This window comes from Haematobia irritans, chromosome 1 (assembly GCF_050003625.1).
Source record: "Haematobia irritans isolate KBUSLIRL chromosome 1, ASM5000362v1, whole genome shotgun sequence".
Taxonomy (NCBI): Eukaryota; Metazoa; Arthropoda; class Insecta; order Diptera; family Muscidae; genus Haematobia; species Haematobia irritans.
Window position 1 is genome coordinate 11673493 of NC_134397.1, and position 26291 is coordinate 11699783.

Genomic DNA, 26291 nt, shown 5'->3' on the forward strand with positions numbered 1-26291 from the left:
TACCGTTGTGCCATTTTAGTGACAAATTTGCCATTTTTTGGCCGGTGCCACTTTTGTGCCACCTTTTTTTGTGCCACTAAATGTGATACTTTTTACGTTGATATGATAATTATGAAAATGTTTAAGGTTTGTAGTGCGACCGCAAAGAATAATTGATGATGGATGCCATGAGACCTCAGTTAAAAAAGTTTGCAATCACTGACTGATTGTTCTAGTTCGGCAGACTATAATTCTGTTAACATATATTTAACAAAAATTATTCTATTAGAAATATGCATATTTTTTTAAAGAGTTATATTGCAGTTAGTGATTTAGCAGATATCGACTATAAAAATTCTTTTTATATTAAAGAAATTACAAAAATATACATAGGCCATGAAGCCAAATCAGAAATTATTTCAGAAAGCATCCCTGAAAATCGTACTACTACAATAAAAACTTATATATTAAAATTTTACCCTAAAATTGTCAAATTTTGTTCTGTATTGACAAAATAACAAAAAATGGAATAATACAAAATTCTTGAGTTTTAAGTTTTTTTTGGTATAAATTAATAAAAAGAATGTGCCATGTTTTGAAAATTCCCAACGGTAATGCTGTGAGCAATGTGCGGTCGACTCTCCCTAAATTTTAAATGGTTTTTATTAGATCTACTGTCTTCAGAAATTGTTGGCAATCTTTTTTCGCTATAACGGTAATGAAGATACCTTATCTTTCGAAATGATACCATCATCTGGAATATCTGTCCAACTAAAAATGTTTTATTGAGAGCTTATTAAATTTTTAATGTTATTCGTGATGGAGTTCATGTCTAATAGTTTAATTGCATTATAGTGTTTGGAAGTTTAAATACCTCAAAATTGCACTATAAATCATTATTATACTGGTAGAAAATTAACAACAAACCCTCAAATTTTTCGGAGACAGAAAGCACGAATTAAACTAAAACCTAGAAGCTCTGGATGGTTCAACAGAGGAAAATAATCAAGGGTGGGTTCAACGGTATATAACAGGTATTTTAGTTAAAGTAGTATCGCAATGGCCTGAATAGCCAAGTGAGCCTGAAAATAAATCGGGCTGCCACTTCAAACTAACTTAACACTCGAAAATGCAAATGAGTTTCTGCGCTGTAACGGAGATATTGAACTCCCGACCATCTTGCTCTCAGACTAAAAACACGCAAAAAAAATATTTCTTTGTTCTCAAACGAAATTTTAGACAAACAAAGATCGTTTCTCATTTGCCTTTCGTTGTAAGGAAGTCAGTTATATTTATATAGCATAGTTTTCGGCGCCCACGAGCCGATAAAACAATTTTTATTTAACAGAAACACATTTAATTGGGCACCGTAGAGCAATGGTACGTCCGCCTTGCATAACAAGAGCCGTGGGTTCGATCCCTGCTTCGACCGAACACCAAAAAGTTTTTTTTTCAACATTACATATTACTATTTAAAATTTTTACTATGAAACTGTAAAATGTGTCTTATTAAAGACTTAAGGTCAGAAAAAAACAGTGCTTGATATAAACGAAATTTTGTTGGTTAAAAAAATTTTTTTTTTAGAAAAAATAAAAATTTTGTAACAAAGTTTAAAATTTTCGAAGGAATTCAAAAAACTCTAAGAAAAGAAAAACATTTTCGGTATATTTTTTCCAAAAGTTTTTTTCTTTGCGTGTATTTATTCCCAACTGAACAATTATTGGACGTCCACAATTTGCTCCAACGTTACCTTACCCGAATTGGAGCCTATTCACTTAGTGGGAAACAATTTGATCACGCATACCCTGTATGTATCTATAAGACTCGCCACCTTTACATAATGGCCTTATCTCTTTCGATTACGATTTGTATATACTATAGTTTTCCTATACATTATATTTATACCCTGAATATAATATTGATAATGGTATAATACTTTTAATCTGCCCAAAAATGTGCCTACCAGGAATATTGATTTTAGACCCCATGAAATATATACCGATCGACTCAGAATCACCTCCTGAGTCGATCTAGACCTTGCTGTTCGTCCATGTATGCGGTGTTCGCAAGATTCCGGTCCCATTAAGTAACCGATTTCGACAAAATTTCGTACACGGTGCTTGTTTTTTTTTTTGACACAAGGACGAACGCTATTGAATTTGGAAAAATCGGATCAAATTTAGACATTAGCTTCCATATCAGAGAATGAAGCCGCCGAGTCGCGCCGCCGATTTCAGTCGCCGCCGACCATTTTTTGCCAGTCGACGCCGCCGCCGAATATGTCGACTCATCTCGACTCAAATTTAGCCGCCAATTAATCAAAAATGTCGATTTAAATCAGAAAAATTTATATATATTTGACGAATTTTTTCCAAAATTTTGAACACAACCAATCATATTTAAGCTGCTATAATAATTTAGCAAAAATTTAGCTCAGAAAATTTGAACGAAAAGTAAATTTGTTTGTAAGATAGGTTGTACAACTAATCTCATTATCATTCGATTAACTTCAAATTGATTTTGTAATGGATAATTGTCCGCCGCCGAGTGAACAAATTTATATCGGCTCAGCCGTCAAGCCGCCGCCGCCGGAGGCAAAAATTTAGTGTCCGCCGCCGCCGACAAAAATGGGTCGGCTTCATTCTCTGTTCCATATATACTATATGTATCGCCCGATTTTGACAAATTGGGTTACATTGCTAACCGATTGTTATCAAATTTGGCACAAAGAAATATAACATACTACTCTTCAAGTGTGTTATAATTTCGTCGAAATCGGTTCAGATTTATATATAGCTCCCATATATGCGTATCGCACGATTTTCCCAAATTTGGCCATAAAACCCTTATTTCTTATCTTACTCGAAGTTGGCTAGATCTAGTCTTCTATTGTACTAACTATTGTACTAACTATATATCGAAATCGGTTCAGATTTAGGTATAGTTCCGCCTGATTTTCCCAAATTTGGCCATAAACCCATTATTTATTACCCGATTTTATTCAATTATTGACCTATCGACTCTGTAGGTGTAAACTCAAGTCCTAATATCAGGGCTTTCTGTTCAGATTGAGATAAAGCTCCCACAAATATATACCCCTTAATTTCCTTAAATATGGAAATGCGGTTTATCTCCCAAACCTATATCAATGATACCCCACAAATACTTAGGTTTACTAATTCAGCAGAGTTGGTTTAGCTTATGATATTGTCGGCCGTCTAACTTTCTACTTTACTCACTTGTTTTACTATGTATCTGAGATTTTTGTGTTGCAAATTATTCATTTAAAATTTTTATAGTTGTTGGCAACCCTTGATGATATTCTTGTTTCTCTTTCTCAGTAATAAAGCAACCACTTTATTGAAGTCCCATAGCTACTGATCATCAGTGCATGGCTTCGGCAAATGCTACGCTTGTGCCAATAAAGGGATGCCAAATTAGAATTATGTTATTATTTGGGTAATTTTAATATTTTCATTTTGAATCCCAAAACTGAAGCGACTGGATTTGCAAAATTTTTTTAATTTTAAGCAATCTACTACTACATGTGACACATTTTATAGCCGAGATGTTAGCATTTTTAACATCACATATTATTATTTTTATTATTGCTAATATTATTTTGTATTAAAAAGTGTCTCCTTTCTATTTTTAGAAATACACAGAAATATTATACATAAGAATGGATTTGTTTGCATTTAAAGTTATAGCACCTTTGATCACCAATAATAAAGTTGCAGAGTTTTACTACTATATAGGAATTAGTAGACGGACATCGAATCCAGATGGCAGAGTTTCAAGGTAAGTGATACATATTATTATACATTTTTATTTTATTTACTATCGAAATGTGAGAATGTGGCGAATGTGAGATAAGAACAAAATATCAATAAAAACAAAAGCAAAAGTGGTCGGTGCTAAATATGTTTGCTGTTAGTATTTTTGCGTTACCGTCAATTACGCATAAAAGAGAACAAATATATATAGGTTAGGTTAGGTGGCAGCCCGATGTATCAGGCTCACTTAGACTATTTAGTCCATTGTGATACCACATTGGTGAACTTCTTCTTCTCTCTTATCACTGAGTGCTGCCCGATTCCATATTAAGTTCAATGACAAGGGACCTCCTTTTATAGCCGAGTCCGAACGGAGTTCCACATTGCAGTGAAACCACTTAGAGAAGCTTTGAAACCCTCAGAAATGTCACCAGGATTACTGACGTGGGATAATCCACCGCTGAAAAACATTTTGGTGTTCGGTCGAAGCAGGAATCGAACCCACGACCTTGTGTATGCAAGGCGGGCATGCTAACCATTGCACCACGGTGGGTCCTAAATATATATAATGAAGAGAATTACATGCAAGATAGAGATGATTGTGAACTCAAAGTTTTGTATTTGAATAACGAAATGAAATCTAATAATAATAAGAATATTGTTGCTCGTAGAATCAGCTGCTCTGCTAGAAAACCTTTATTTAAAAGATAAAATTAAATGTTGGATTCAATGATTTAATTATGTTTACTATATATAATATCGATGTCGTTACAGATAATAATTTTCGTTACGGTTTTTTTCGCCCATATAACTTTCCTTAATTTGTTTCAATATCATCCATAATATTTCATAAATTAAGAGAATCGTTATGCCTAAATTTGAACACTGGCATCTCTACGTTTTCTGTCGCTACAGTTGTCGTTGGCAATTGATCGCGTACAAACGACTTACCCGTTCGTCTCGTATGCTACTCTGTCTCGGCCGCTCATCAGAGTTGCTTGCCCGCCTGCCTGGGCATGTCTTGTTTATTGTCAATGATGACAGTTCCCTGTGGCCGATATCGTGTGTTGTTATTGCTGGCTTTAGTTTCTTTTTTTTTCTTTCGTCTTTTTTTGTTAGTCGTTGTTTTTTGTTATTTCTCCGTAACTAAGTACGCAATATACAAGACCGTGGGAAACAGATTTGTCGTGTGTTTCCCACACGATAGACGGATGGATGAATTGCGATGTGATGCGATGCGATCCAATGGATTACTCAAAACAACAACATCAGTAACGGCAACAGCAGCAGCAGCAACAAATAAAAAATACTGTTTACAACAGATGGGGGGCCCAGAAGTAGTAATGAATGCAATTGCTTGTCATGATATGGGTGAATGAGTGAGTCATATGCCCAAGGCACATTGATGGCTTAAATACGGAAGAATCAAACATATCACATGAAGATCATTTTCACTGTATGAAACGGTTATAGTGGATGTGTGATTAAGAGGTTTTCACTGAAGTTTCAATATAGAATTTAAAGATCCAAGGATTTGAATAGACACCTCAAACGTTTTCATTACATAAATAATATCGGTATTAGAAATTGTGAATTAGCACAGAAAGTTCCCACACTTAAATCTTTGAATGGGACAAGCCTCTGGGAGCCGTCGTGGTGGTTATGGTTAGCATGCCCGCCTTGCATACAAAGCATCGTGTATTCAATCCCAGTTTCGACCGAACACCAAAAAGGTTTTCAGTGGTAGATTATCCGCTCTCAGTAATGCTGATGACATTATTGAGTGTTTCAAAGCTTCTCTAAGTGAATCGGCTACAAAAAAAAAGAGGACCCTTGTCATTGATCTAAACAAGGAATCGGGCAGCACTCACAACTGCAGTATCATAATGGACTGAATAGTCTAAGTGTATCTGAAATAACGGACTGCCACTATATCTATTCTAAGCCTTTGGATTATTCATAGTTTCGGATTGTAACACCGATCGTAACGAAGGCCGCCTGTGTTTTATGATCACACAGCGTTTAACATAAAGTTTTCTTTTTGATAATGTATGTTAAATTGAAAATATAGCATATCGGTTCATTTTTAATATATTCCGTTTTCCAGAACTTATTTCTTTGTTTTATATATTTTTTTATAAATACTAATCGGATTATGCTATTTGCCAACACATCGACTACTTGATTTTTGTTTTTCAGCCTTAAAATTTATCGACTAGCCGGAAAATTGAGTTTTTGTCAAAATTCCCCTTAAACAATATTTTGGTTTTTTTAATAGCGTCTTTTTCGCATTAGCTCAAATTGGTTTTTTATGCTGCTCAAAATCGGCCATTGATGTAATGAAGATTACAAAAATATTTAAAACTTCAATTTTATTTTAAAAATCGTATCCATCCAACTTACGATTTTTAGGGATGCCCTTTGCTTATCTGTAACAATAGAAAAAAACGATTTTTTGTAATCATTTTTGTATAATAAAATTTTCAATCAACTTTCTCTATAAGTTTATTTGTTTTTTCATGAAATCTGCCTTCATCTTTAATTTCGTCCAATCAAATTTTTATGTTTTTCAAAATCAATTCAAATTTATGTTCAGTAATGGGAAAAATTGCCTATTTATGTTGCTCGATGTCGTATACCAACAAGAAAGGATAAAACTAAACATGCATTTAATTGAACGCATTCATTTAAACCACTGTTCATTTTTGCAACTAAAGCTTACGGGCTGTGGTTGCGATTATAGTTTCTCTTGTAACAGAATCGGAATTTGTCTTTAGGTCTTTCCATGCTATAATGGACACAAATTCATGCAATGGTAGTGGTAAATATTTTCCAATGTGTGTCGACTTTTTTTTAACGCTGCTGATGTTTTTGACAATCATGACGACTACGAAGATGATAATGATAGCATAAAATTGGTTGGACCAGCACATGTTTGTACCATAAATATGAATGAGTAATGGATTTTAAAATAGTCTTGCATAAAGTATGTCTCTATACGCATAAATAAGTTGTTGAATGCAAAAACGAAAAATTGTATTTTTATATTTACACATATCAAATTGTAGTCAGCAGAGGAGAGATAAAATGCTTCGAATTGCTGATTTCAAATGAGGGGTTATTTGAAACTCGGACAAGAATTTTAAACACATAAACTTAAAATTTGTATAATTGCGTAAAACAAATATTTCTCAATATATTAATTAGCCTGCTGTCATTTCGATTCAATTGTTGCACTTTTAAGCTTAATTTTTAATAAATTGTAATATTTTTGTGTTAAAAATAGTCTTTAATTAATTTTTAATTTTTTATTTTTTGTTTTTAAATTTTTTATCGAATTTTTCAAAATATTGCTTAATAAAAAAAGGTATTTTCGAGCCATCTCTCATAAATTATTTCGCTGATGATTCAACCGCTTAATAAATCTATCGACATATTTCCAACTTTGCTATAAGGATGTGTTGCAATATCACACAAATGAAACTATAATCCTTGTTTTTTCTTAATTTTTCTTTAAAAATATTAAATAAATTGATCAAAATATAGAATTTCTGACAGTCAAGATTTAAAAATTGGACAGGTATTTGCGTATTAAAATTGTAAGTATGTCTATATCCGAATAAATATTGCTGAAACGCATATTAAGGACGATTACGTAGGGCCGGAATTGATTGAAATCGAGTAGTATGTAGATCAAAGTCATTATACACATACCCCAGAGAGGTTTAAGGTGCAATAAAAAATCATTGTTCTATTCTGACATTTTAGATCCCTATACTGACTCAGCTTTATGTGATCTTTATATGACTGTGTCACAACAAAGACGATGCGACTTAGCTATGACTTGTACACGCAAAGAAAAAAAACGTTTGGAAAACGTGTACCGAAAACGTTTTTCTTTTGTTAGAGTTTTTTGAATTGCTTCGAAAATTTTAAACTTTTATCACCAAAAAAATTCGTTTGTTACAAAATTTTTATTTTTTCAATAAAAAAAGTTATTTTTGAAACAACAACAAAGTCCATTTCGTTTATATCAAACAATGTTCTTTTCTGACTTTAGGTCTTTAATAAGACACATTTTACAGTTCAAAATTTAATATACTACAATGAAATGTTTAACATTTGTTCGGAATATTCCGAACATATCTGGAATATATGTAAAGAAAAAAAAAAAAAAAACTTTGGTCGAAGCAGGGATCGAACCCACGACCCTTGGCATGCAAGTCGGACGTAGCAACCACTGCACCACGGTTCCAAACTAAATGTTTGTTTCTCTTAAATAAACTTTGTTTATTCGGTTCGTGGGCGCCGCAAGCTATGCTATATAAATATAACTTATATGGATATTTATCTATTAATGACCATAACAGGTACATAGGTCAGTGGTTAGTGTGTTGGCTTACAAAGTGCATGGTCCGCGGTTCGATTCTCCGTCCAGGCGAAATGTAAAAAAATTTAAAAATTTATAAAATCGTATAATTTCTTCTACATTGTTGGTATTACAGGAAAAGGTGTTAAGAACTAAAAAAACATCATGGATGTGAGAAAGATGTGAGGGAAAATGCAATTAGAAGGAAATGCAATTTTTTTTTGAGTTTGTCCTTATGAAATTGTTTTTACATCCTGGAAAAGAATAAACGTTTATCACAAAAAGTATATACTTTTCTCCCAAATACACATCCTTACAGCGAAAAGCAAATGAGAAACGAACTTTGTTTGTCTAAAATTTCGTTTGGGAGGAAAGAATTATTTTTTTGCGTGTAGGGATATATGGTTCTTAAATAAAACTTCGAATAATTGTATGTGAATAAATACTCGTTGGCATATCAATAGTTGCTTTAATTGAAACTGGTATGAGGCTTGCAATGCTGGGTGGATACAAAAATTCCAATGATGTTATTCCTACACACACACCTCACAGCGTGAGATAGCCACATCCAGTGCTATTCTGTGGAACGTGTGCTGCTCATATGGTTATGATATGCCTTAAACTGCGCAAGTTATTGTGTGCTAAATGTAATCGTATGAACAAATTGAATGCTTTGTTCACTGGCTAACATGGCTTGGCTGTGAGTCTAAACGTACGAAGACAAAGTATATACATCGACTATGCCTTGCCTTTGGGAGATATTTTAGAGCAAAAACACAGAATAATGGATAACGTTCATTAGCACACGCGGATCTTTGGCACGAGCTAACTGAGAGAGGAGTTTGTGGAAATGGCTAAGAAATATACAAAGACAATGAAAGTTGTAGTATAATTGCAAAAACCATCATTGAAGTTTTTTGAAGCTTATTTAAACTCATTTCATTAATGCTTATTCTGTTTGAAGGAAATCAATATTTTTGTTTCAAGAACATCATCTATAGAACGCAAAAATTTTTATGATTTTGCAATCAATTCCTTACAAAGTACACATATTCATATTTGTTTTTTTTAAGTGAAAATAAAAAAAGCCAACAACAGAAGAGCAATGCTTAGAATGCCCGTCTTGCATACAAGGGGTCATGGGTTCAATCCCAGTTTCAATAGAATACCAACAAGGTTTCCAGCGGTGGATTATCCCCTCTCACTAATAATGGTGAGATTTTCTAAGTGGTTTCAGCGCAAAGGGAAACGCCGTTCGAACTCGGCATATGTTCACTACTATCACAATGGGCTGAATGGTATAAGGTAAACTTAAATAACGGGCTGACCTTACCTAACCTAACTACTAGAATATATATTTTTTTCTTTTCAAAAAATACAAATAAATAATATGATATTTGGCATTCTGTGAGAAATTAAAAAAAAAAATCTGAAATAAGTGCGTAATTAACATGAGCTTTAGCCCAATTAACTGAACCCTGTACAAATCCCAAATCTATGTTTTCCGATTCACTCGTAAGGTTTTTTTTGAGGTAACCTGAATATCATAACAAACTACTTATGTATTTATTATTATATGGCAAAGATGTCAAATTCAGTAGTCAAGCTTTAGTTGTATTAAAGCGATGCTTCCTTACTTACAATCAATCAGTTGAAAAGAATTGATTGGCTCCAAAGCAGTATCAAGCGGAGTTTAGAGTTTTGGACTCTTGGTATTTTTGCAGTGTGTAGAAATTTGCCAAAGGAAAAAAATTAGTGTTATTCTACTGAAATAGCAATGATTTGGTTATATATATATGTCTTTCAAGAAGTCTTTTTTGTTAGCTGTTTATGTACTACAGACAAAGTGCTCTCCCCTTTTTGAAAACAAATATATGCCTCGCTCGTTTTATAAATTGACATGGGAGACAAATCGTAATACAATGTCACGATCAACAGTAAAAGTAGGGGTAAAACAACAAAAAACTCAAAAACAGCTGATGATAAGAGCGTTAAATGCGTAAAACATGCCATGCATGGTAATGAATGAATCAATAACTGGCCCATTGGTATGTGTGTGCAGTTTGTATTTACGATGTATTCATCCTTGCGTGGGAACTATTTGAAAATCCTGCTTCCCACGGATTCACAGAACAACCTGCTTTCATCAATTTCTATATATGTGTTTGTACGTTGTTGTGTGTATAGGTATTTTATTGTTATTGGTGTTTGGTGGCAATGCCGTGATTAATATTGCACAGTGGCTTACAATAGATAATATGATTTTTAGAACCAATTGAAAATTGTACATGGACATGTAAAAGTAGAATCGGTCTATACCAAAACATTCAATTAAAATATATCAAATATAAATATTTATAGGTGCACATAAAAATATATATCTTTTAATATCTTGCAAAATCAGAGCTATATAGACGGAGAGAAGGAATATGATCACTCCAATCCTATTTCAAGTGGAAAATGTTATTTTTGGACGGGGAACATGGAACATTTTTGTCTCAAAAATTTTGTTTTCTCGGCAAACCTATATATGGTTGCTGAAATCATATACATCATTTTCAAGAAAATTAACATTTTCCATGTTCACCGTCCAAAAATAACATTTTGCTTTTGAAACGTGTTTAGGGTGATTATATTCCTTTTCTGGATATACAAACAAATCTCCTATATTCAGAGAGATATAATAGCGCAGTTTAAAATATATGGAGAGATGAACAAGGGGAACCTTCAGATCCTGTATTCACACATGGGATCAAAGGAAGACGTTACGGTATTAAGGTTGAGTTACATACTATGCGTTAATGCGTCCGTTGATTGAAGAGTTGAAATTTCTATTTGAAATCAACAGTATTTTTAGAGTGCTACAAACTGAAAAATATCAACCCTTCCATCAACGCACGGATTAACGCATGATATGTAACTCAACCTTTATCACGAAGCGGATATGAATGGAAGATCTATTGTGAATGATGTAGATTTGCCTTTGAACTGAATAAATAAATTATCGAAATTAATAACTAATATATATTTTCATCTGTACAATCCGATCGGGAAAATTGAATTTTGTACTTTATTCAGCCAACACCATTTTATATGATGTAGAAATGCCTTCCAAATGATAAAATATGAAATAAACTATCAAAAATAATATTATACATTTTTATCTGTCCTTCATTCAGCCAACGCCAAAAATCGACTTTTGTCAACGTCCAAAATCTTTTTAATCATAGTTTGAAATCGATAAGCGTTTGTATTTCAATATTATAAAATGTTGGCCTTACAGATTAGTAAAGCACTGAATATTCGGCATTTTCCCTAATGTAAACACTGTTGACTTCGGCCCCAATGTGACTTATGTATAGGACACTCCAAAATCTTGTTTTTGGAATATGAGGTTAAACGCCATGTTGTTTTCGTTCAAATCAAAACAAAAATAATCATTAAATATATTGCCTTTTATTTCGTCAACATTTGAGAAGGGAGAAAACAAGTATTATCCGGTTAACGAGAGGTATTCAATTCTTCTACTGGCCTCCCAGTCACGACGGTAGTAGTAGAATATTCAACAAAAAATTTTGCTGCTTAACTCCACCGTTTGCAGGACAATGGCAATGATTATTCTTTACGACTGAATTGAGTTCCCACAGTTATAAACTTCCTTTTTGGCAGTTTTTACGATCCCTAATAAAATCCTCCTCATCCTTTATGATGGCATTTTCAAGAACGGAAAAAGTCCCAAGAATAAGGATATGAAATGTAGTGTTCACTTACTTGTATGTGCTAGTGTGTGCACCCACCTGTTCCTTTAAGGGAATGTGCTACTCATATTACAGAGTAAGTTTACTACTACTCAGCACTTGTTCCTTCGTCAAGTGTTTTTTTATATTGCCAAGATTGAGATGGAGAGAGAGAGCAAGAGATGAGATTTTAGTATGAAACTGTTTTGCAAAAGGTCCAGCTCCATCCTCTTAGTTCAATAGCTGGGAAAGTTTAGTTTTTCGAAGTACAGGGTCATCGTTCAATTATTTCATCATTATGATAGGCGATGGCAAATTTCATCTTCAGTTTATATAAAGGGTAATACAAAACTCCTTAGTTATTAGTTTGGAGTTTATCTTTGTTTGTTTTGATGAGCCTCAGACGGGACACGATACATTTCCTGCAGTTATTCGAATGTTTTGGTGTGACGTCATTCAATCAGGACCGTGCTGTAGGTGTAATTTTTGGGGGGAGTAGTGTTGTGCTTCAAATAAAAATGCACATTTGATACGAAAGCAGGAAGCAGCAGATTTTCAGAAGATGACTTGAAATACACTTTTATGGAAGAGTGCACTGAAAAAACAGTGAACCCACCAGGAAGAAAACTTTTGGTTACGTTTAGAAAATTTTGAATATTTTTAGAAAATTTTAACTAAATAGTCACCCTTATTCCTGAAGTCGCCCTCGCTCTCGCCGTCGCTTTTTGTCGTCTGTCGCTTTTTAGTCGTCTCGTCATTCAATTGGTATTCCTGTGAAGTGGCGGAAAATCAAGAAAAATAATTTGACGTGGGAAAAAATGTGGATATATATTCAAGGACAGTAAAAGCTTCCAAAACTATAAAAATGGAGACGACGCTTAGATCAATGGCACAAGGATCATCATGAAAGAAAACAATCAGCTGATATACAAAACAGAATTTTAATTATTTGCGTTTAAAATGCTATTTGTTTGTAATCCAATTTTGACTTGGAAAATCAAAATAAATGATAAATTTGACTCGGGGAAATGATTTAGATATCTACATTAGGCAATAACAACATCCGGCATATACAATTGGAACGACGTTGACATTATGTGCCCAAGGATCATTCAAAGTTCGTGAAGGACACATTTGTTATCTAAGTTTAGTGCTACATAAAATACATTGGCCTTGAAGGGTTTCTATTAAAAGTAAATGGAATTGAAAATCAACACGTTTACTTTAATTGTGCAGTGTTCTTTTCTATGATGTGAATGTGATGACCATAACTGCTATATACTGATTTTTTTTTCCAATTTTTTTGTAATTGTTGAAGATTAGTCACTTTACCTCTTACCAATTTCTATTTTTTAAATTTATTTTTCAATTGTTCGATTAATAAAGTCTAAAAAACTTCTTCAAAAATTAAACACTAAATTTACCAGCGACGAGGTAAATTTAAAGGCGACAAAAAGTGACGATATTGGTGACAAAAAGCGACACCAGGAATACCAATTTTCTTCGATAGCAGAATATATCGACGAACGGAATACCAATTAGTGGCGACAGAGGAAAAGCGACAAAAAGCGACGGCGAGGGCGACTTCAAGAATAAGGGTGAGTATTACAAGCGCTGGCATCACGCCGATATCACAAAAATAAGTAAATATTTTTCGACAAATTCAAGAAAATTTATTAGACATAAATAATTGTTTTCACTTGTTAAAGAAAATTTTGTAGTTTGAAGGAAAAAATTGGAGTTCAAAATTGCAAGAATGTCTTTAGTGACATACGAAGTTCATGATGAACGCATTTGTAGTAAAATTTACAAATTTAAAGAAATAATGAACTATTTTGGGAGAAATTTAGTAAATCTTTGTGCATAATTTTTGTATAATTTTCCCCCCGTTTTTATGTTCACTCAACTAACTTACGCAAAAAATTATTTGAGTAAAGGAAACTTTCTCCAAACATAATAATTCCTTGAACTAAAATAATATTAAATTGGCTTTGGTGAAATAGAGAGTTCACTTTTTTATGAGTGTGTTTTTTAGAATTCATAATATTTGGCGCCCAATGAAAAAGCTTCCATTTAAATATATTAATGCTATAATTCTAAGCTCAACTAATCCAAATATTGCTCAAACCATATCCAGTTCCAGTTTCAATTTTACAAATAACGTAAGATTCTTCCAAAAATTATTTCTTAGTATTTCCAGTGGAAAACTTTCCGCCGCCCAGTACAGAAAATTCTCAGCAGTTAAGCCGCCGATGCAAAAATCTTGGTAACAGCCGCCGCCGACGGAAATTCCAGATCAAATCGTTCTGTGTTCCAAAACATAATGCCTGGTATTTATGCATATAACAGTAGGGATCAGAAATTTATTATAAAGATGTAAATTTCAGCTTTCTACAAAATTTCCTTGGAATGAAATATTTTGTTTACTTCCACTTCAAATTCCTCCCAGGCAATCATTAGGTTAACTACGCTACTGATTATTGGTAAATAATTTTAACATTGTCAGAACACGAAGTGAAGTAAAAACGAAACAAGCAAAAGAAAAAATTAAAACTGTTTCCCACACTTTTTTGGGACTACACATACACAGACAAGACGGGACTATCAGCAGACTATAGTGGGGAAGTATGGAAGATCTTTTTTCACCGTTTTGTTGGTTGGTTGTTAATCTGCTTGTGAACGATGACAGCCATCGATGGTTTGCTACCTGCATTCTGTTGCTGCCACGGCTGCGCAGTATGACGTTGTTGTTGCCCTTACAGGTTATTTGAGGCGATTCGCCTATAGCATGGGATAGCAAAACCATGGGAAATGTACACACCATCATCATCATCAAGTAGTGATTCCTGTTAGAATGTGCATGTTTACTGTCTGGCAATGGGAAGTGCAGTTTCTTTCTCACAATATGTACGTTCGGTCACCACCACCACACAATCATAATAACTCAAGACTACGTGTGTGTGTATATTTCAGCCTTCTTGTGCGCCTGATGTCCATGAGCATGGAGAGTTAAGACCATCTTTGTGTAGTTGGTATTTTTGATCGACACAGGTCGTTCATATAAAATTAAGTGTGCTCAGCAAAACAGCATCAGTTCATCGTAAACTTTCACAGCGTAAACATCGCTTCCAAGGAATACACTACATTCATTTATCTGCCATTACTGGCTAGAATCGTATTAGAAAGTTAGAATAATATCGTCACTATCACCTCATAATCACCATGTATACAGACACAAAAAATTTGGCAAATCTTTGTGTCAATAGCACAAATTCTACATTAAAAATGACAAACATTCAACAAAACCAACAACAACAGAGTGATAAATTCAAATTGAAGAAAGTCTGGAAACCACTATTGCGCCTCATGTCCCTGAAATCTACCACAACGGGGAAACATCGTTCAATACCGAACAATATAAATCTTAATAACGCCCATATCACCCACAACACACCCAAGGATTTACTATTCACTACCGAAGTCGACACACACGACGAAGAACAACTCAGTCCGCAGTCACACAAACTTCCCCAATTATGTCAACAAGAAATAGAGGCAGAATACCTAATGGGTACATCTAGCATCACTAAAGAACCCGTGGAATTTATCAGCCGAGTTTGCGTGGAAAAGACGCCTGTGAATACCTGTAGCGATTGTGTTTATGGTCGCAACTGTCAACATTCTAAATATCATGGAAGCCAAGATACAACCACTTTCTCCCAAACCAGACCCTCTCCACAAGACAATTTTAATTTCTTCAACACCGAAGATGGTTACTTTGTTTGGTCCGACACATATGGAGATATTGATGAGCAATTACTGCGTGAATGGTATTGGCAAAATTCATGGCAGTTTGCCGAAAATGCAACCGTGTGTTAACTTCGACAGAGTTGCATTTTAGTTTTGTAAAATGCAATCTTGTGTTGAACTCTTAAACAGTGTTGCCAAAACAAAACTTAGTTTATTCGTAATTAGTTAATATTGAATTTGTATGCCCCTAAGGATCTCATACTGTTATTTCTTTACTATATTAGTAAAAATTGATTAGTTATATAAATTTAAATGCTAGATTTTTATTTGTTACATATTTATGCAATATTTCATGTTTGTGATAATGTTATTATTGAGAGTGAGAGCATTTATAACAAAAAAAAAAAGAGAAATAATCAATAACCCAGTGCAAAAAAAAAAATGATTAAAAAATATTATAAAAAGAAATATAAAAGAATTTTTAAAACACACAAACACAATGGCTTATATATTTCTTATTTAATTAGTCTCGCAGCTGTGATGGTTAAGCCTTTAAGTTCTTAATCATCAATGAAACTTTTATTTACTATAAGGGGTTTTTTAATGTCTTGTTCTTTGAAAGCTCTCTTTGAAAAGTTTTTGCTTTGATTAGAAACAATGTCACTAGATTTTCGCAAAAGTTACATATTAGGTCTGTTCGCTTAGTTTTCCAGTAGAAATTATTCTGTAAAACCCTAATAACTTCATTTTGCTCAAATTAGCAAAAAAGTACGTGCAAAAAAGTAATGCTTTCAAGTAACAATTTTCGAAGAAATTTTTTTCTTGGTAAGAAATTTGGAAATTATTTTAACAAAACATGAAAAAATTTAAAAAAGAATTTCTTTACTCATATTTCAGGGCAAATTCCATGTCAGGTGAGAGATGGATCGGTGAACTTTACGTATATTTTTTATTATATATTATAATTTTTTATTTTAACTTGCTGTGATTTATGTCCCGTAAAGTTCAGAATCTTTTAATATATTGCGAGAACTGCATAAAATAGTTTTGTTTTACATCGCTTCGAAAGAATTTCTTGTGAAGTGAAAATCAAGTCCATCTCTAGACGTGAAGAATGTACATTAAAAATAATGACTTAGTAAAAACTTCCAACGTGTTTGCTGGATATCTGTATTATTAATCGTGCTGAATATTTGTGCCGATATATTAAGATCTACAGATCTGAAAAAATCTTTCCCGGTACCAAAGATTTTATCTTTACACTAAGGAATTTGCTATTGCTTACGAGACAAAGACGTGAAGAAGTGCACTAAAGATAGATTAAAGATGCAATTCCCTTTTATATTTATGTTTAGCGTACTTTATACTAGGACACAAATCTTGGTTTTTTTTTGCGTGCTTACCTCATGTAGTATCAAAATTCTTCATAAACATAGATTTGCCTGATGGCCGCGATTCGCCTGGATTATCCCGGAATTTCGTCTCCAAGAAGTGTGCCGAATCTTTCTCAAAATTTTGCAAATATGGAACTTATGCATTCTCGGGTGGCCATAAGTTTCATCCATTTTCTCTAATAACCCAGACAGGAATGGTCTGCAAGGGTTCATAGAGTGGATACCACTGCATTATAACATTTAAAATGTTCCCTAATCTAATACATAGTCGGGATTGTAAATTTGAACTTCTTTGAATTCAATCCGATATGAATATCTTTTAAACCGATTTCTTCCAACTTCAAATTCAATATAACATATTGTTATTCACATAAAAAGTCTTTTAATGAAACGTAATTATATATTGCTGTAAATATGCTTAATCGCATCAGAGCCACCGTAGTTCAATGGTTAACATGCCTCCTTGTATACACAGGATCGTGGGTTCGAACCCAGTTTCGACCAAACACCAAAAAGTTTTTCATCGGTGGATTATCCCTTCTCTAAGTGATTTCACTGGAATGTGGAACGCCGTTCGGACTCGGCTATAAAAAGGAGGTCCCTTGCCATTGAGCTTAACATAAAGTCGAACAGCACTCAGTGATAAGAGAGAAGTTCACCACTGTAGTATCTCAATGGACTGAATAGTCTAAGTAAGCCTGAAATATCGGGCTGCCACTATACCTAACCTAACCTAACCTAACCATGCTTAATCGAATAGTTTTTTTCTGTGTCTGTATTGAATATTTCATCTATACAGTATATACAGCTATATTGTTTACTTTTTAAGTCCAATTTTACATATAATATATAAAATTGTATAGTTTTCCTATTGAAAGTATTTGATTTTAAGTAAAAGGTCAACATTCTGTGATTTTATCCATCACTTCAGACACACTTTCAAAGTACGATTGTCACAAATATCGAGGTTATTACTGCACAGAAGGGTTTTAATATAATTTAAAGGTGTATCTAGAAAGTCCTCTATTGAAAACATAAATAGTTACCGTCATGATCACAACATCTTTTGAATGTAAGGAAAGAAATGTTCCCACGTGCCAGCAGACAAAGCAGCAAAGGATATGTTGAGAGCGTGTGAATATTTATGTTGCTTGTTTTGTGTTAGGGATCTTGTCTTCATCCACATTACCAATGTGCACTTAGAGATCTTTAAACAATACATTCTGGGCTAGTGATCATGGATTTTAGTTTGTTCCCACGCTGCAAAACAATTCTTCGGGATAAGCAGGTGGAAAAGTAAGCAGTAATTGTCTGGGTGCTCAAGAAATAGAGTTTGAATGTAATAGGATATTTTTCGTGTACTTCATTAGTATTTCAATAAAAGACTTAACGAACTTATTGAAAACGTAGATTTTGGTATTTTATATTAAAATTCCATTAAAATAGCTGATTTTAGCTCTGCCTCAAATAAGAAAGGTTACACTTAATTTCCAAAATTGTTGCGTAGAATGTACGCAATATTCTCATACGAACTATGAAACTGTCTCATATAAAAACGAATAATACTCGCTATGAAAAATTTTCATAACAACCATGAAGAACTATGATAAAAAAATTTATGGATGAAAATAAGATAAAACAATTTTCTTCTCATCTTCTCATCTTCTGAAAACAGACAGTAATTTCATAATATTCACGAAAATTTTTGTTTTTAAAACAACTGACATTTTTTTGTAAATTCACAGATTTGTTTCATTTTTCGTATATATGATTTATTTGAAGTAATATATTTTATATGGCTTCACTGCTGCTACGGGTACGGTTCAACAGGTTCCATCTTGAAGCACTTTGAAGGCATCTGAAAAGAAATTATATTAATCAAGGATTAGCGGAAAAGTTCAATACATAGAAAAAACTAAACTGTTTAGTAGCAATAATGAATTCCCTCGTGACAAGATTAAACTAAATTATTCTCCACATTTTGATATTTCCTCAAAGCGTTTTTAAAATGAGGAACATTTAATGGGTACTATGTAATCTGGTGTACTTTTTAGCTACAGTTCACGAAATTACACCCTCTTGCAGGTACAATCTGCTGCTATTACTACTTGTTTTAGTATTACATGTTTTAAAAATATCTACTCTCGGCTAATTTTATACATTTATTTTTTTCCCATTCAATAATTGGATTTACTATTGCATAGCAAATAAATTGATTTTTCAAAGAAGAAAATGTATACTAAAGTAAAGAACAAAATCATTTGGGCCAAATCATGACCGTTTTAACCATTCGGCGTTAAAAATTAGGTCCCTTGTCCAGAAAAGTCGGGCTGTCACTATACCAAACTTAACCATACTGTAGTTCATTCTTACTATTTTTGGGAATCGAACGAAATTTTTCTTTTGATTTTAAAGGGTGATTCTTTTGAGGTTAGGATTTTCATGCATTAGTATTTGACAGATCACGTGGGATTTCAGACATGGTGTCAAAGAGAAAGATGCTCAGTATGCTTTGACATTTCATCATGAATAGACTTACTAACGAGCCACAACGTCGAATTTTCAGTGAATGGGCCCTAGAAAAGTTGGCAGAAAATCCGCTTTTTTATCGACAAATTTTGTTCAGCGATGAGGCTCATTTCTGGTTGAATGGCTACGTAAATAAGCAAAATTGCCGCATTTGGAGTGAAGAGCAACCAGAAGCCGTTCAAGAACTGCCCATGCATCCCGAAAAATGCACTGTTTGGTGTGGTTTGTACGCTGGTGGAATCATTGGACCGTATTTTTTCAAAGATGCTGTTGGACGCAACGTTACGGTGAATGGCGATCGCTATCGTTCGATGCTAACAAACTTTTTGTTGCCAAAAATGGAAGAACTGAACTTGGTTGACATGTGGTTTCAACAAGATGGCGCTACATGCCACACAGCTCGCGATTCTATGGCCATTTTGAGGGAAAACTTCGGAGAACAATTCATCTCAAGAAATGGACCGGTAAGTTGGCCACCAAGATCATGCGATTTGACGCCTTTAGACTATTTTTTGTGGGGCTACGTCAAGTCTAAAGTCTACAGAAATAAGCCAGCAACTATTCCAGCTTTGGAAGACAACATTTCCGAAGAAATTCGGGCTATTCCGGCCGAAATGCTCGAAAAAGTTGCCCAAAATTGGACTTTCCGAATGGACCACCTAAGACGCAGCCGCGGTCAACATTTAAATGAAATTATCTTCAAAAAGTAAATGTCATGGACCAATCTAACGTTTCAAATAAAGAACCGATGAGATTTTGCAAATTTTATGCATTTTTTTAAAAAAAAAGTTATCAAGCTCTTAACAAATCACCCTTTAGTTCATGTTGAACTTATGTGTACGATTATTGAAATTAATACCCACGTTTAGTTCATAAAATTTTGAGACAAGGCTGTGGAAATTTTTGAAAAAAGTAGTAAAATTTAATTACACATAATTGTTTTGCAATAAAAATAAGTTAAATTTAGCGTTATTTTAACTACGTATTTTTTCAGTGTATGATGCATTTTAGATCTTTTAAATAAATTACTCATCATTTTATAACGATCATCGAAATATGGACATTGAATAACAAAACTTAAAAAACTGCATAAATTATTCTGCAAACAAAATGGGAAGGAGTACACTGAAAAAACAGTGAACGCACCGGAAGAAAACTTTTGGTTAATTTTAGAAAATTTGTAATATTTTTAGAAAATTTTAACTAAACAGTATTACAAGCGCTTGCTCCCGCCGATATCACAAAAATAAGTAAATATTTTTCTACAAATTCAAGAAAATTTATTAGACATAATTAATTTTTGTTTTCACTTGTTAAAGAAATTTTTTAGTTTGAAGGTAAAATTAATGTTTGCATAATTTTTTCCCGCTTTTTAGTTCATTTAACCACCGTGGTGCAATGGTTAGCATGCCCGCCTTGCATACACAAGGTCGTGGGTTCGATTCCTGCTACGACCGAACACCAAAAAGTTTTTCAGCGGTGGATTATCCCACCTCAGTAATACTGGTGACATTTCTGAGGGTTTCAAAGCTTCTCTAAGTGGTTTCACTGGAATGTGGAACGCCGTTCGGACTCGGCTATAAAAAGGAGGTCCCTTGTCATTGAGCTTAACATGGAATCGGGCAGCACTCAGTGATAAGAGAGAAGTTCACCACTGTGGTATCACAATGGACTGAATAGTCTAAGTGAGCCTGATACATCGGGCTGCCACATAACCTAACCTAACCTAACCTAGTTCATTTAACTAACTCCAAACATAACACTTCCATGAACTAAAATAAAGTTAAATTGGCTTTAGTGAAATAGACGAGATAACTTTTTTTTTGAGTGTACATTGCTTTCTATTTAGAGAAATGAGTTATGTCCCTTAAAATCGAGCAATACATTAGTGGTATGTCTAAATCAAAATATAGCTGCGATGGCTTGTAGTATTATTATTAGATGTGCAATGATTCTACCATTTCTGGCTTGAACATTTAAAATACCCAAAAATGTATTTATTCATATATTTTGTTTTTTTTTTTGTTTTTTATAGAAAATTTATTCAATCATGCCGAATCAAAGCTTTTCCATAAAAACTTTCTTAAGTCAGACTGAATTCTAATTGTGTAATGCAAAGGCTTATTTACTTTGGCTGAATTGAAGTTTTCCTTGTGAAAACTGTATTTAGGCGAAATTATTTTTGAAGCAAAAACTTAATTCAACCAGGCTGAGTTATAAGTTTCCCATATTTTTATAGAGAAATCGTTTGGAGATTTTCCTTTCGTGGACATTATTCAGTCAGTTCAAATGAAAATTTTGCTAGAGAAAAATTCATTGACTTACTCTGAAGTATAGTTTTCGTACAAAACTTCGTTTTTCTTTATCGACGAACGATAATAGAATTGTTGTCCTCAATTTATATATACTTACTCTCATTGCCCAAAGCACAGTTGATATTTTCCATAAGACACTTGTTGCTTGCTACAACACGATATTTTCCGTTAGAAATGCAAACAGGCTGGTAAATCATGGCACAGGGTTTCAAACACTTGGGGGTGGTAATATCCAAATTGTTCAATTTTACCAATAAATCGTCAACATTTTCTACCAAGTCGGTACTGCACCAGTCCATAGCAGTGGCCACGTAAGCTATATAAAAAAAATTATATACGAGAACCAAAATCTCTTAATATTCCTTAACTTACGTTTTAATAAGGATTTCTTCAAACGGCAATTGCTGCTCTTGAGTTCACATGTATTGCTAAACTCTTTGAAGATTTTACCATCAGTAGCACAGATGGGAGCATATAAAGCTGGACAAATTTGTGGGCAATCAGCCTCCATGGTGGCACTTGAGGTGACAGCCATGGCACACACCACGAATATGGTAATTATAGCTTTTCCGAACATATTGATAATAGTCCTAGTAGTTTGTCCTTTATAAAAATTATTAATATGCGCTCAGTATTTGTATTTATGAACTTCACTTGTTTTGTTTTTATAACTACTATTCGGGAGTTTATTTTATACCTTTTTAGCTAGCTACTATTGAAAAACACACATAAAAGACCTAGTGTAAGTTATCATTTTAGAGGTGTTATCAGTACCGATGTCGTTGTTGCTTTTTTCTTGTTTTGTTTTATTTTTTCGATAAGAATGGTCGATGCGCTGTACGTGTTCGGCCGCAATAATAACCATTGATTTGTTTGATCATCTATATATTGTGTTACCCTACTAACAAGATGAAACTGTCGGACAACTTCATGTTATTGTACACTTGTGTAGAAAAGTATGAGTTTGTTTTTAGAACAAAAAGTTGTAGAGACGAATATCGAATATACTTAACTATGAGCTATTGCTATATACAATCAGCTTATAAATTTAGATCTAGTTCACATTCTTAGCCCCAGTCAGAGATGGTCTGTCGTAAACTGTAATGTATTTGACATAAATTTACGACGTATTTCATCATACGTCAAAAATGTCGTAAACCTCTCGATTCGATTTTATTACCAATGTTTGTCTTATAGAAAAGAGTAAGACAATTTTAATATCTAGTAGAGTCGACTATGCATGGTTCAAAAAAGCTATTTTATATTTCGGGATTGGACAACCCTAGCGTTGCAATCTACTAACTGACAAGTTTGACATTTTTTGATGCTATACGTACGCAGAACATTTTGACATACAAGATCTATTTGTGTTTTTACTTAAAATATCCATATCGGCCAAAAAGTTTGGAATTTAATTGTGAACATTTTCTTGCGATTTTTCTTTACAACTTTCGACGTGGATTAACTCAACAACACCGATGAACATAATTTCATTTTTGGCAATGAAGACCAGAGTTTATCGATGGTATGGTCAATACAACCAAGATCGTACTTCACACCAAGACGAATTTGGTAAATATCGTGCAAAATTAGTTGTTGTTCCGGTAACCGTCATTGAGACAATCTTAGGCAAGTCGCAAATATGGCCCCATTTAAATTTAAACCGCACACTAGATATGCTAGTGTTCTCAAGGCGTCAGATAGCACTCCTGATATCTGCTATAACGGGTTGCTGCCTGATAGGCGAATTTCCAAAAACTATAGGTGTGAAGTATAATGACTATTGTATGAGCTGTCATGATGCGGAGGAAAATGAATCAATTAAACACCTCTTGTGTGAGTGTCCTGCTTTTTGTGTAAGGCGTAAGCGAATTTTAGGAGCATATAGCTTTAGATTACTGGCTGACCTGGAAAACGTTAACTTAAGCAGTTTGTTAATGTCTTTGGAGCAATCTGGTTGGTTCCACAAAAGTAAATAATAGAGAAGGTTGGTTCAGTGGTTAAGACTAGAAGTGCCCATATGTAATAGGTACTTTTAGTTAAATGTGGTATCACAATGGACTGAATAGTCTAAGTGAGCCTGAAATTTAATCGTGCTGCCATTTTAACCTAACCTTACCTAACCTAACCTAGGCAAGTCGCATTGATCCCGAAAATCGCATTTCTAAGCATATGATGGGAGCCACCGTTGTGCAATGGTTAGCATGCCCGCCTTGCATACACAAGGTCGTGGGTTCGATTCCTGCTTCGACCGAACACCAAAAAGTTTTTCAGCGGTGGATTATCCCACCTCAGTAATGCTGGTGACATTTCTGAGGGTTTCAAAGCTTCTCTAAGTGGTTTCACTGCAATATGGAACGTCGTTCGGACTCTGCTATAAAAAGGAGGTCCCTTGTCATTGAGCTTAACATGGAATCGGGCAGCACTCGGTGATAAGAGAGAAGCACCAAATGAATTCACTTTATTCCCGTATGTAAAAAATAAAATGAGTGGTCCATGTTTTTCAACACCAGAAGAAGCGGTTGATGCGTTCAGAATGTATGTTTGGAGATACCTTAGGAACATTTTGAAAAACAATAAAGCGATTTTCGATGATTTAATATTATTCTCTAATCCCGAAATATAAAAGGCAAGCCTCGTATCAAAATTTCTCAAAATAATGTAAATTCAGTTATCTGGGCATAGTGTTAATTGGCAATTCCCGGAGCAAAGGCCAACCAGGATCGATGACCAATCGTCGACTCAAGATGATTACAATTTATGGAATTAGTGAATTTAAAAAATTGTTGAACCATTTTGCATGTTGAACCATGCATTAGCAGAGACTATACATTTTTAAATTTCTCCTATACAAACGTTTTTGCAAACTTTTGGGAATGGTTAATATTCGTCTTTTCATGAAATCTTCCGCCTTTACCCGTTCAATCTCATTACAAACCTGTGCTGCCAGGTCAACGAACCTCAGGAGTCTTTAGTAGAGCCTATATGTTTATTATGGAATTAGACACAAATAATATTAGTCAAAACTGTTTTCATTAAGGGAAGAAAGTGTTCATTAATAGCAAATTTATTACATAGCAACAAGTTTAGTTAATATTACAAAGCTTTTTCTAACAGTGTAGTGCTTGTGTCTAATAGCCACCTACAAATACGTAATGTGTATTCTAACTTAGTCATCAATGTTATTCGTACTAGAGTGAATGAAATTAGGGAAGCCAAAGTACCAAACAATCGATTTAATCGATTAATTGTTAAATGTTAACATTTTCTCACATAGAGTTTTATGATGGGACGTTTCCTGATTTGTGGTATTCCCCCCATCGATGGTGATCATTGATTTGATAATGAATTTTAATGATAAGGTCTATTTTGAACAAAGGAAATATCAGGCATTTGAACATTATTTGTAAATTTGTTTTTTAATTATATTCTGAGACTTTGGAATTTTTTTGAGTTCTTAACAATCGTTGAACTCTATTTTACACTTTACACAAACGGTTGAATATGATAGAAGTCGCAACCGATAGTCAAAAGGGGCCAAGTGAAATCAAAAATCCGTTAAAAATCATCAGCCATAAGGCAAAGAAGAAAGGCTGTGGTGATGTTCTATGAGCATGCGTTCAACCAAAAACATTACTTCAACGAATTTGGAATAATAATGAGGAAATTATATTCCATTACTCCTCTAAACTTGGGGTGTGTCATATCTTACTGCGATGTTCCATAGACGACATACTTTGTAAAAGTGTGGGAAAGTAAGAACCTGAAAATGTTAAACCATGGCAAGGCCATAAATTCCTTTGTGTGACAGTGGCAAGCGAACGATTGATCGTTGATGATTAACTCACTATCCTACATGCTTAATACATAAGATCAGTTGTGCACATACTTGTAGGTGGTTTATATTTTTTACCATTTCATCGAGGACTGGGGAGAAATTATTTAACTCTTAAATTACTACTTAAACACACAGACCAAGTAACTACCGTCAATCAAAATCCAGCACAAGTCATATGAAATTAGTGAATTTAGTATGGAGTTCGTTTGTTTACTTTTGTGGCGAACATTTCATATGCAGGGCACATCAACGAAGGCCGTCATCGTAATAACACTTGTTCATGCATATGGATACTTCTTCTTCAAATCAGAATAAAAACCTATTATCTATTTTACCAATTGGAACTTGCTTGTCGAGGTTGGTTTAGTTAAGTAGGAAAATGCAACCATTTGCGTTGTGATCGTTAACTTTTGGTCAAGAACATTAGGCATATAACTTGGTGTTTTAAAGTACTGTAATTTGGATGGCGAAAAAAATTTGAAAGTTTTGGTCTTACACTATTTAGTTGTGGGTGGAGGATCTTGATGTCTACATGAAGATGGTAAAGTGGATTACTGCGAGACACGCAGCTATACTGCCTTCATAAATTCTATTGAGAAGCAT

General features: G+C 33.9%; 2 protein-coding genes and 1 long non-coding RNA gene across 3 annotated transcripts in view; 2 read left to right on the forward strand and 1 right to left on the reverse strand.

Annotated features, from left to right (window-relative positions):
* Positions 1-26291, forward strand: part of LOC142237503 (uncharacterized) — a 141069-nt gene that overhangs the window by 60878 nt on the left and 53900 nt on the right. The window contains exon 2 of the long non-coding RNA XR_012722500.1: positions 3636-3781. This is a non-coding gene — a long non-coding RNA (uncharacterized LOC142237503). The remainder of the gene's footprint in view (positions 1-3635; positions 3782-26291) is intronic.
* Positions 14533-15925, forward strand: E(spl)m2-BFM (Enhancer of split m2, Bearded family member). Its single transcript, XM_075308806.1, has one exon. The coding sequence runs from the start codon at positions 15085-15087 to the stop codon at positions 15739-15741; it is 657 nt and encodes a 218-aa protein (XP_075164921.1). The 5' UTR covers positions 14533-15084; the 3' UTR covers positions 15742-15925.
* Kaz-m1 (Kazal-type protease inhibitor m1) lies at positions 18709-22552 on the reverse strand. The gene is made up of 3 exons (XM_075289236.1): positions 22223-22552; positions 21948-22166; positions 18709-18864 (listed from the first exon to the last, which is right to left on the reverse strand). The coding sequence occupies exons 1-3, from the start codon at positions 22425-22427 to the stop codon at positions 18830-18832; spliced, it is 459 nt and encodes a 152-aa protein (XP_075145351.1). The 5' UTR covers positions 22428-22552; the 3' UTR covers positions 18709-18829.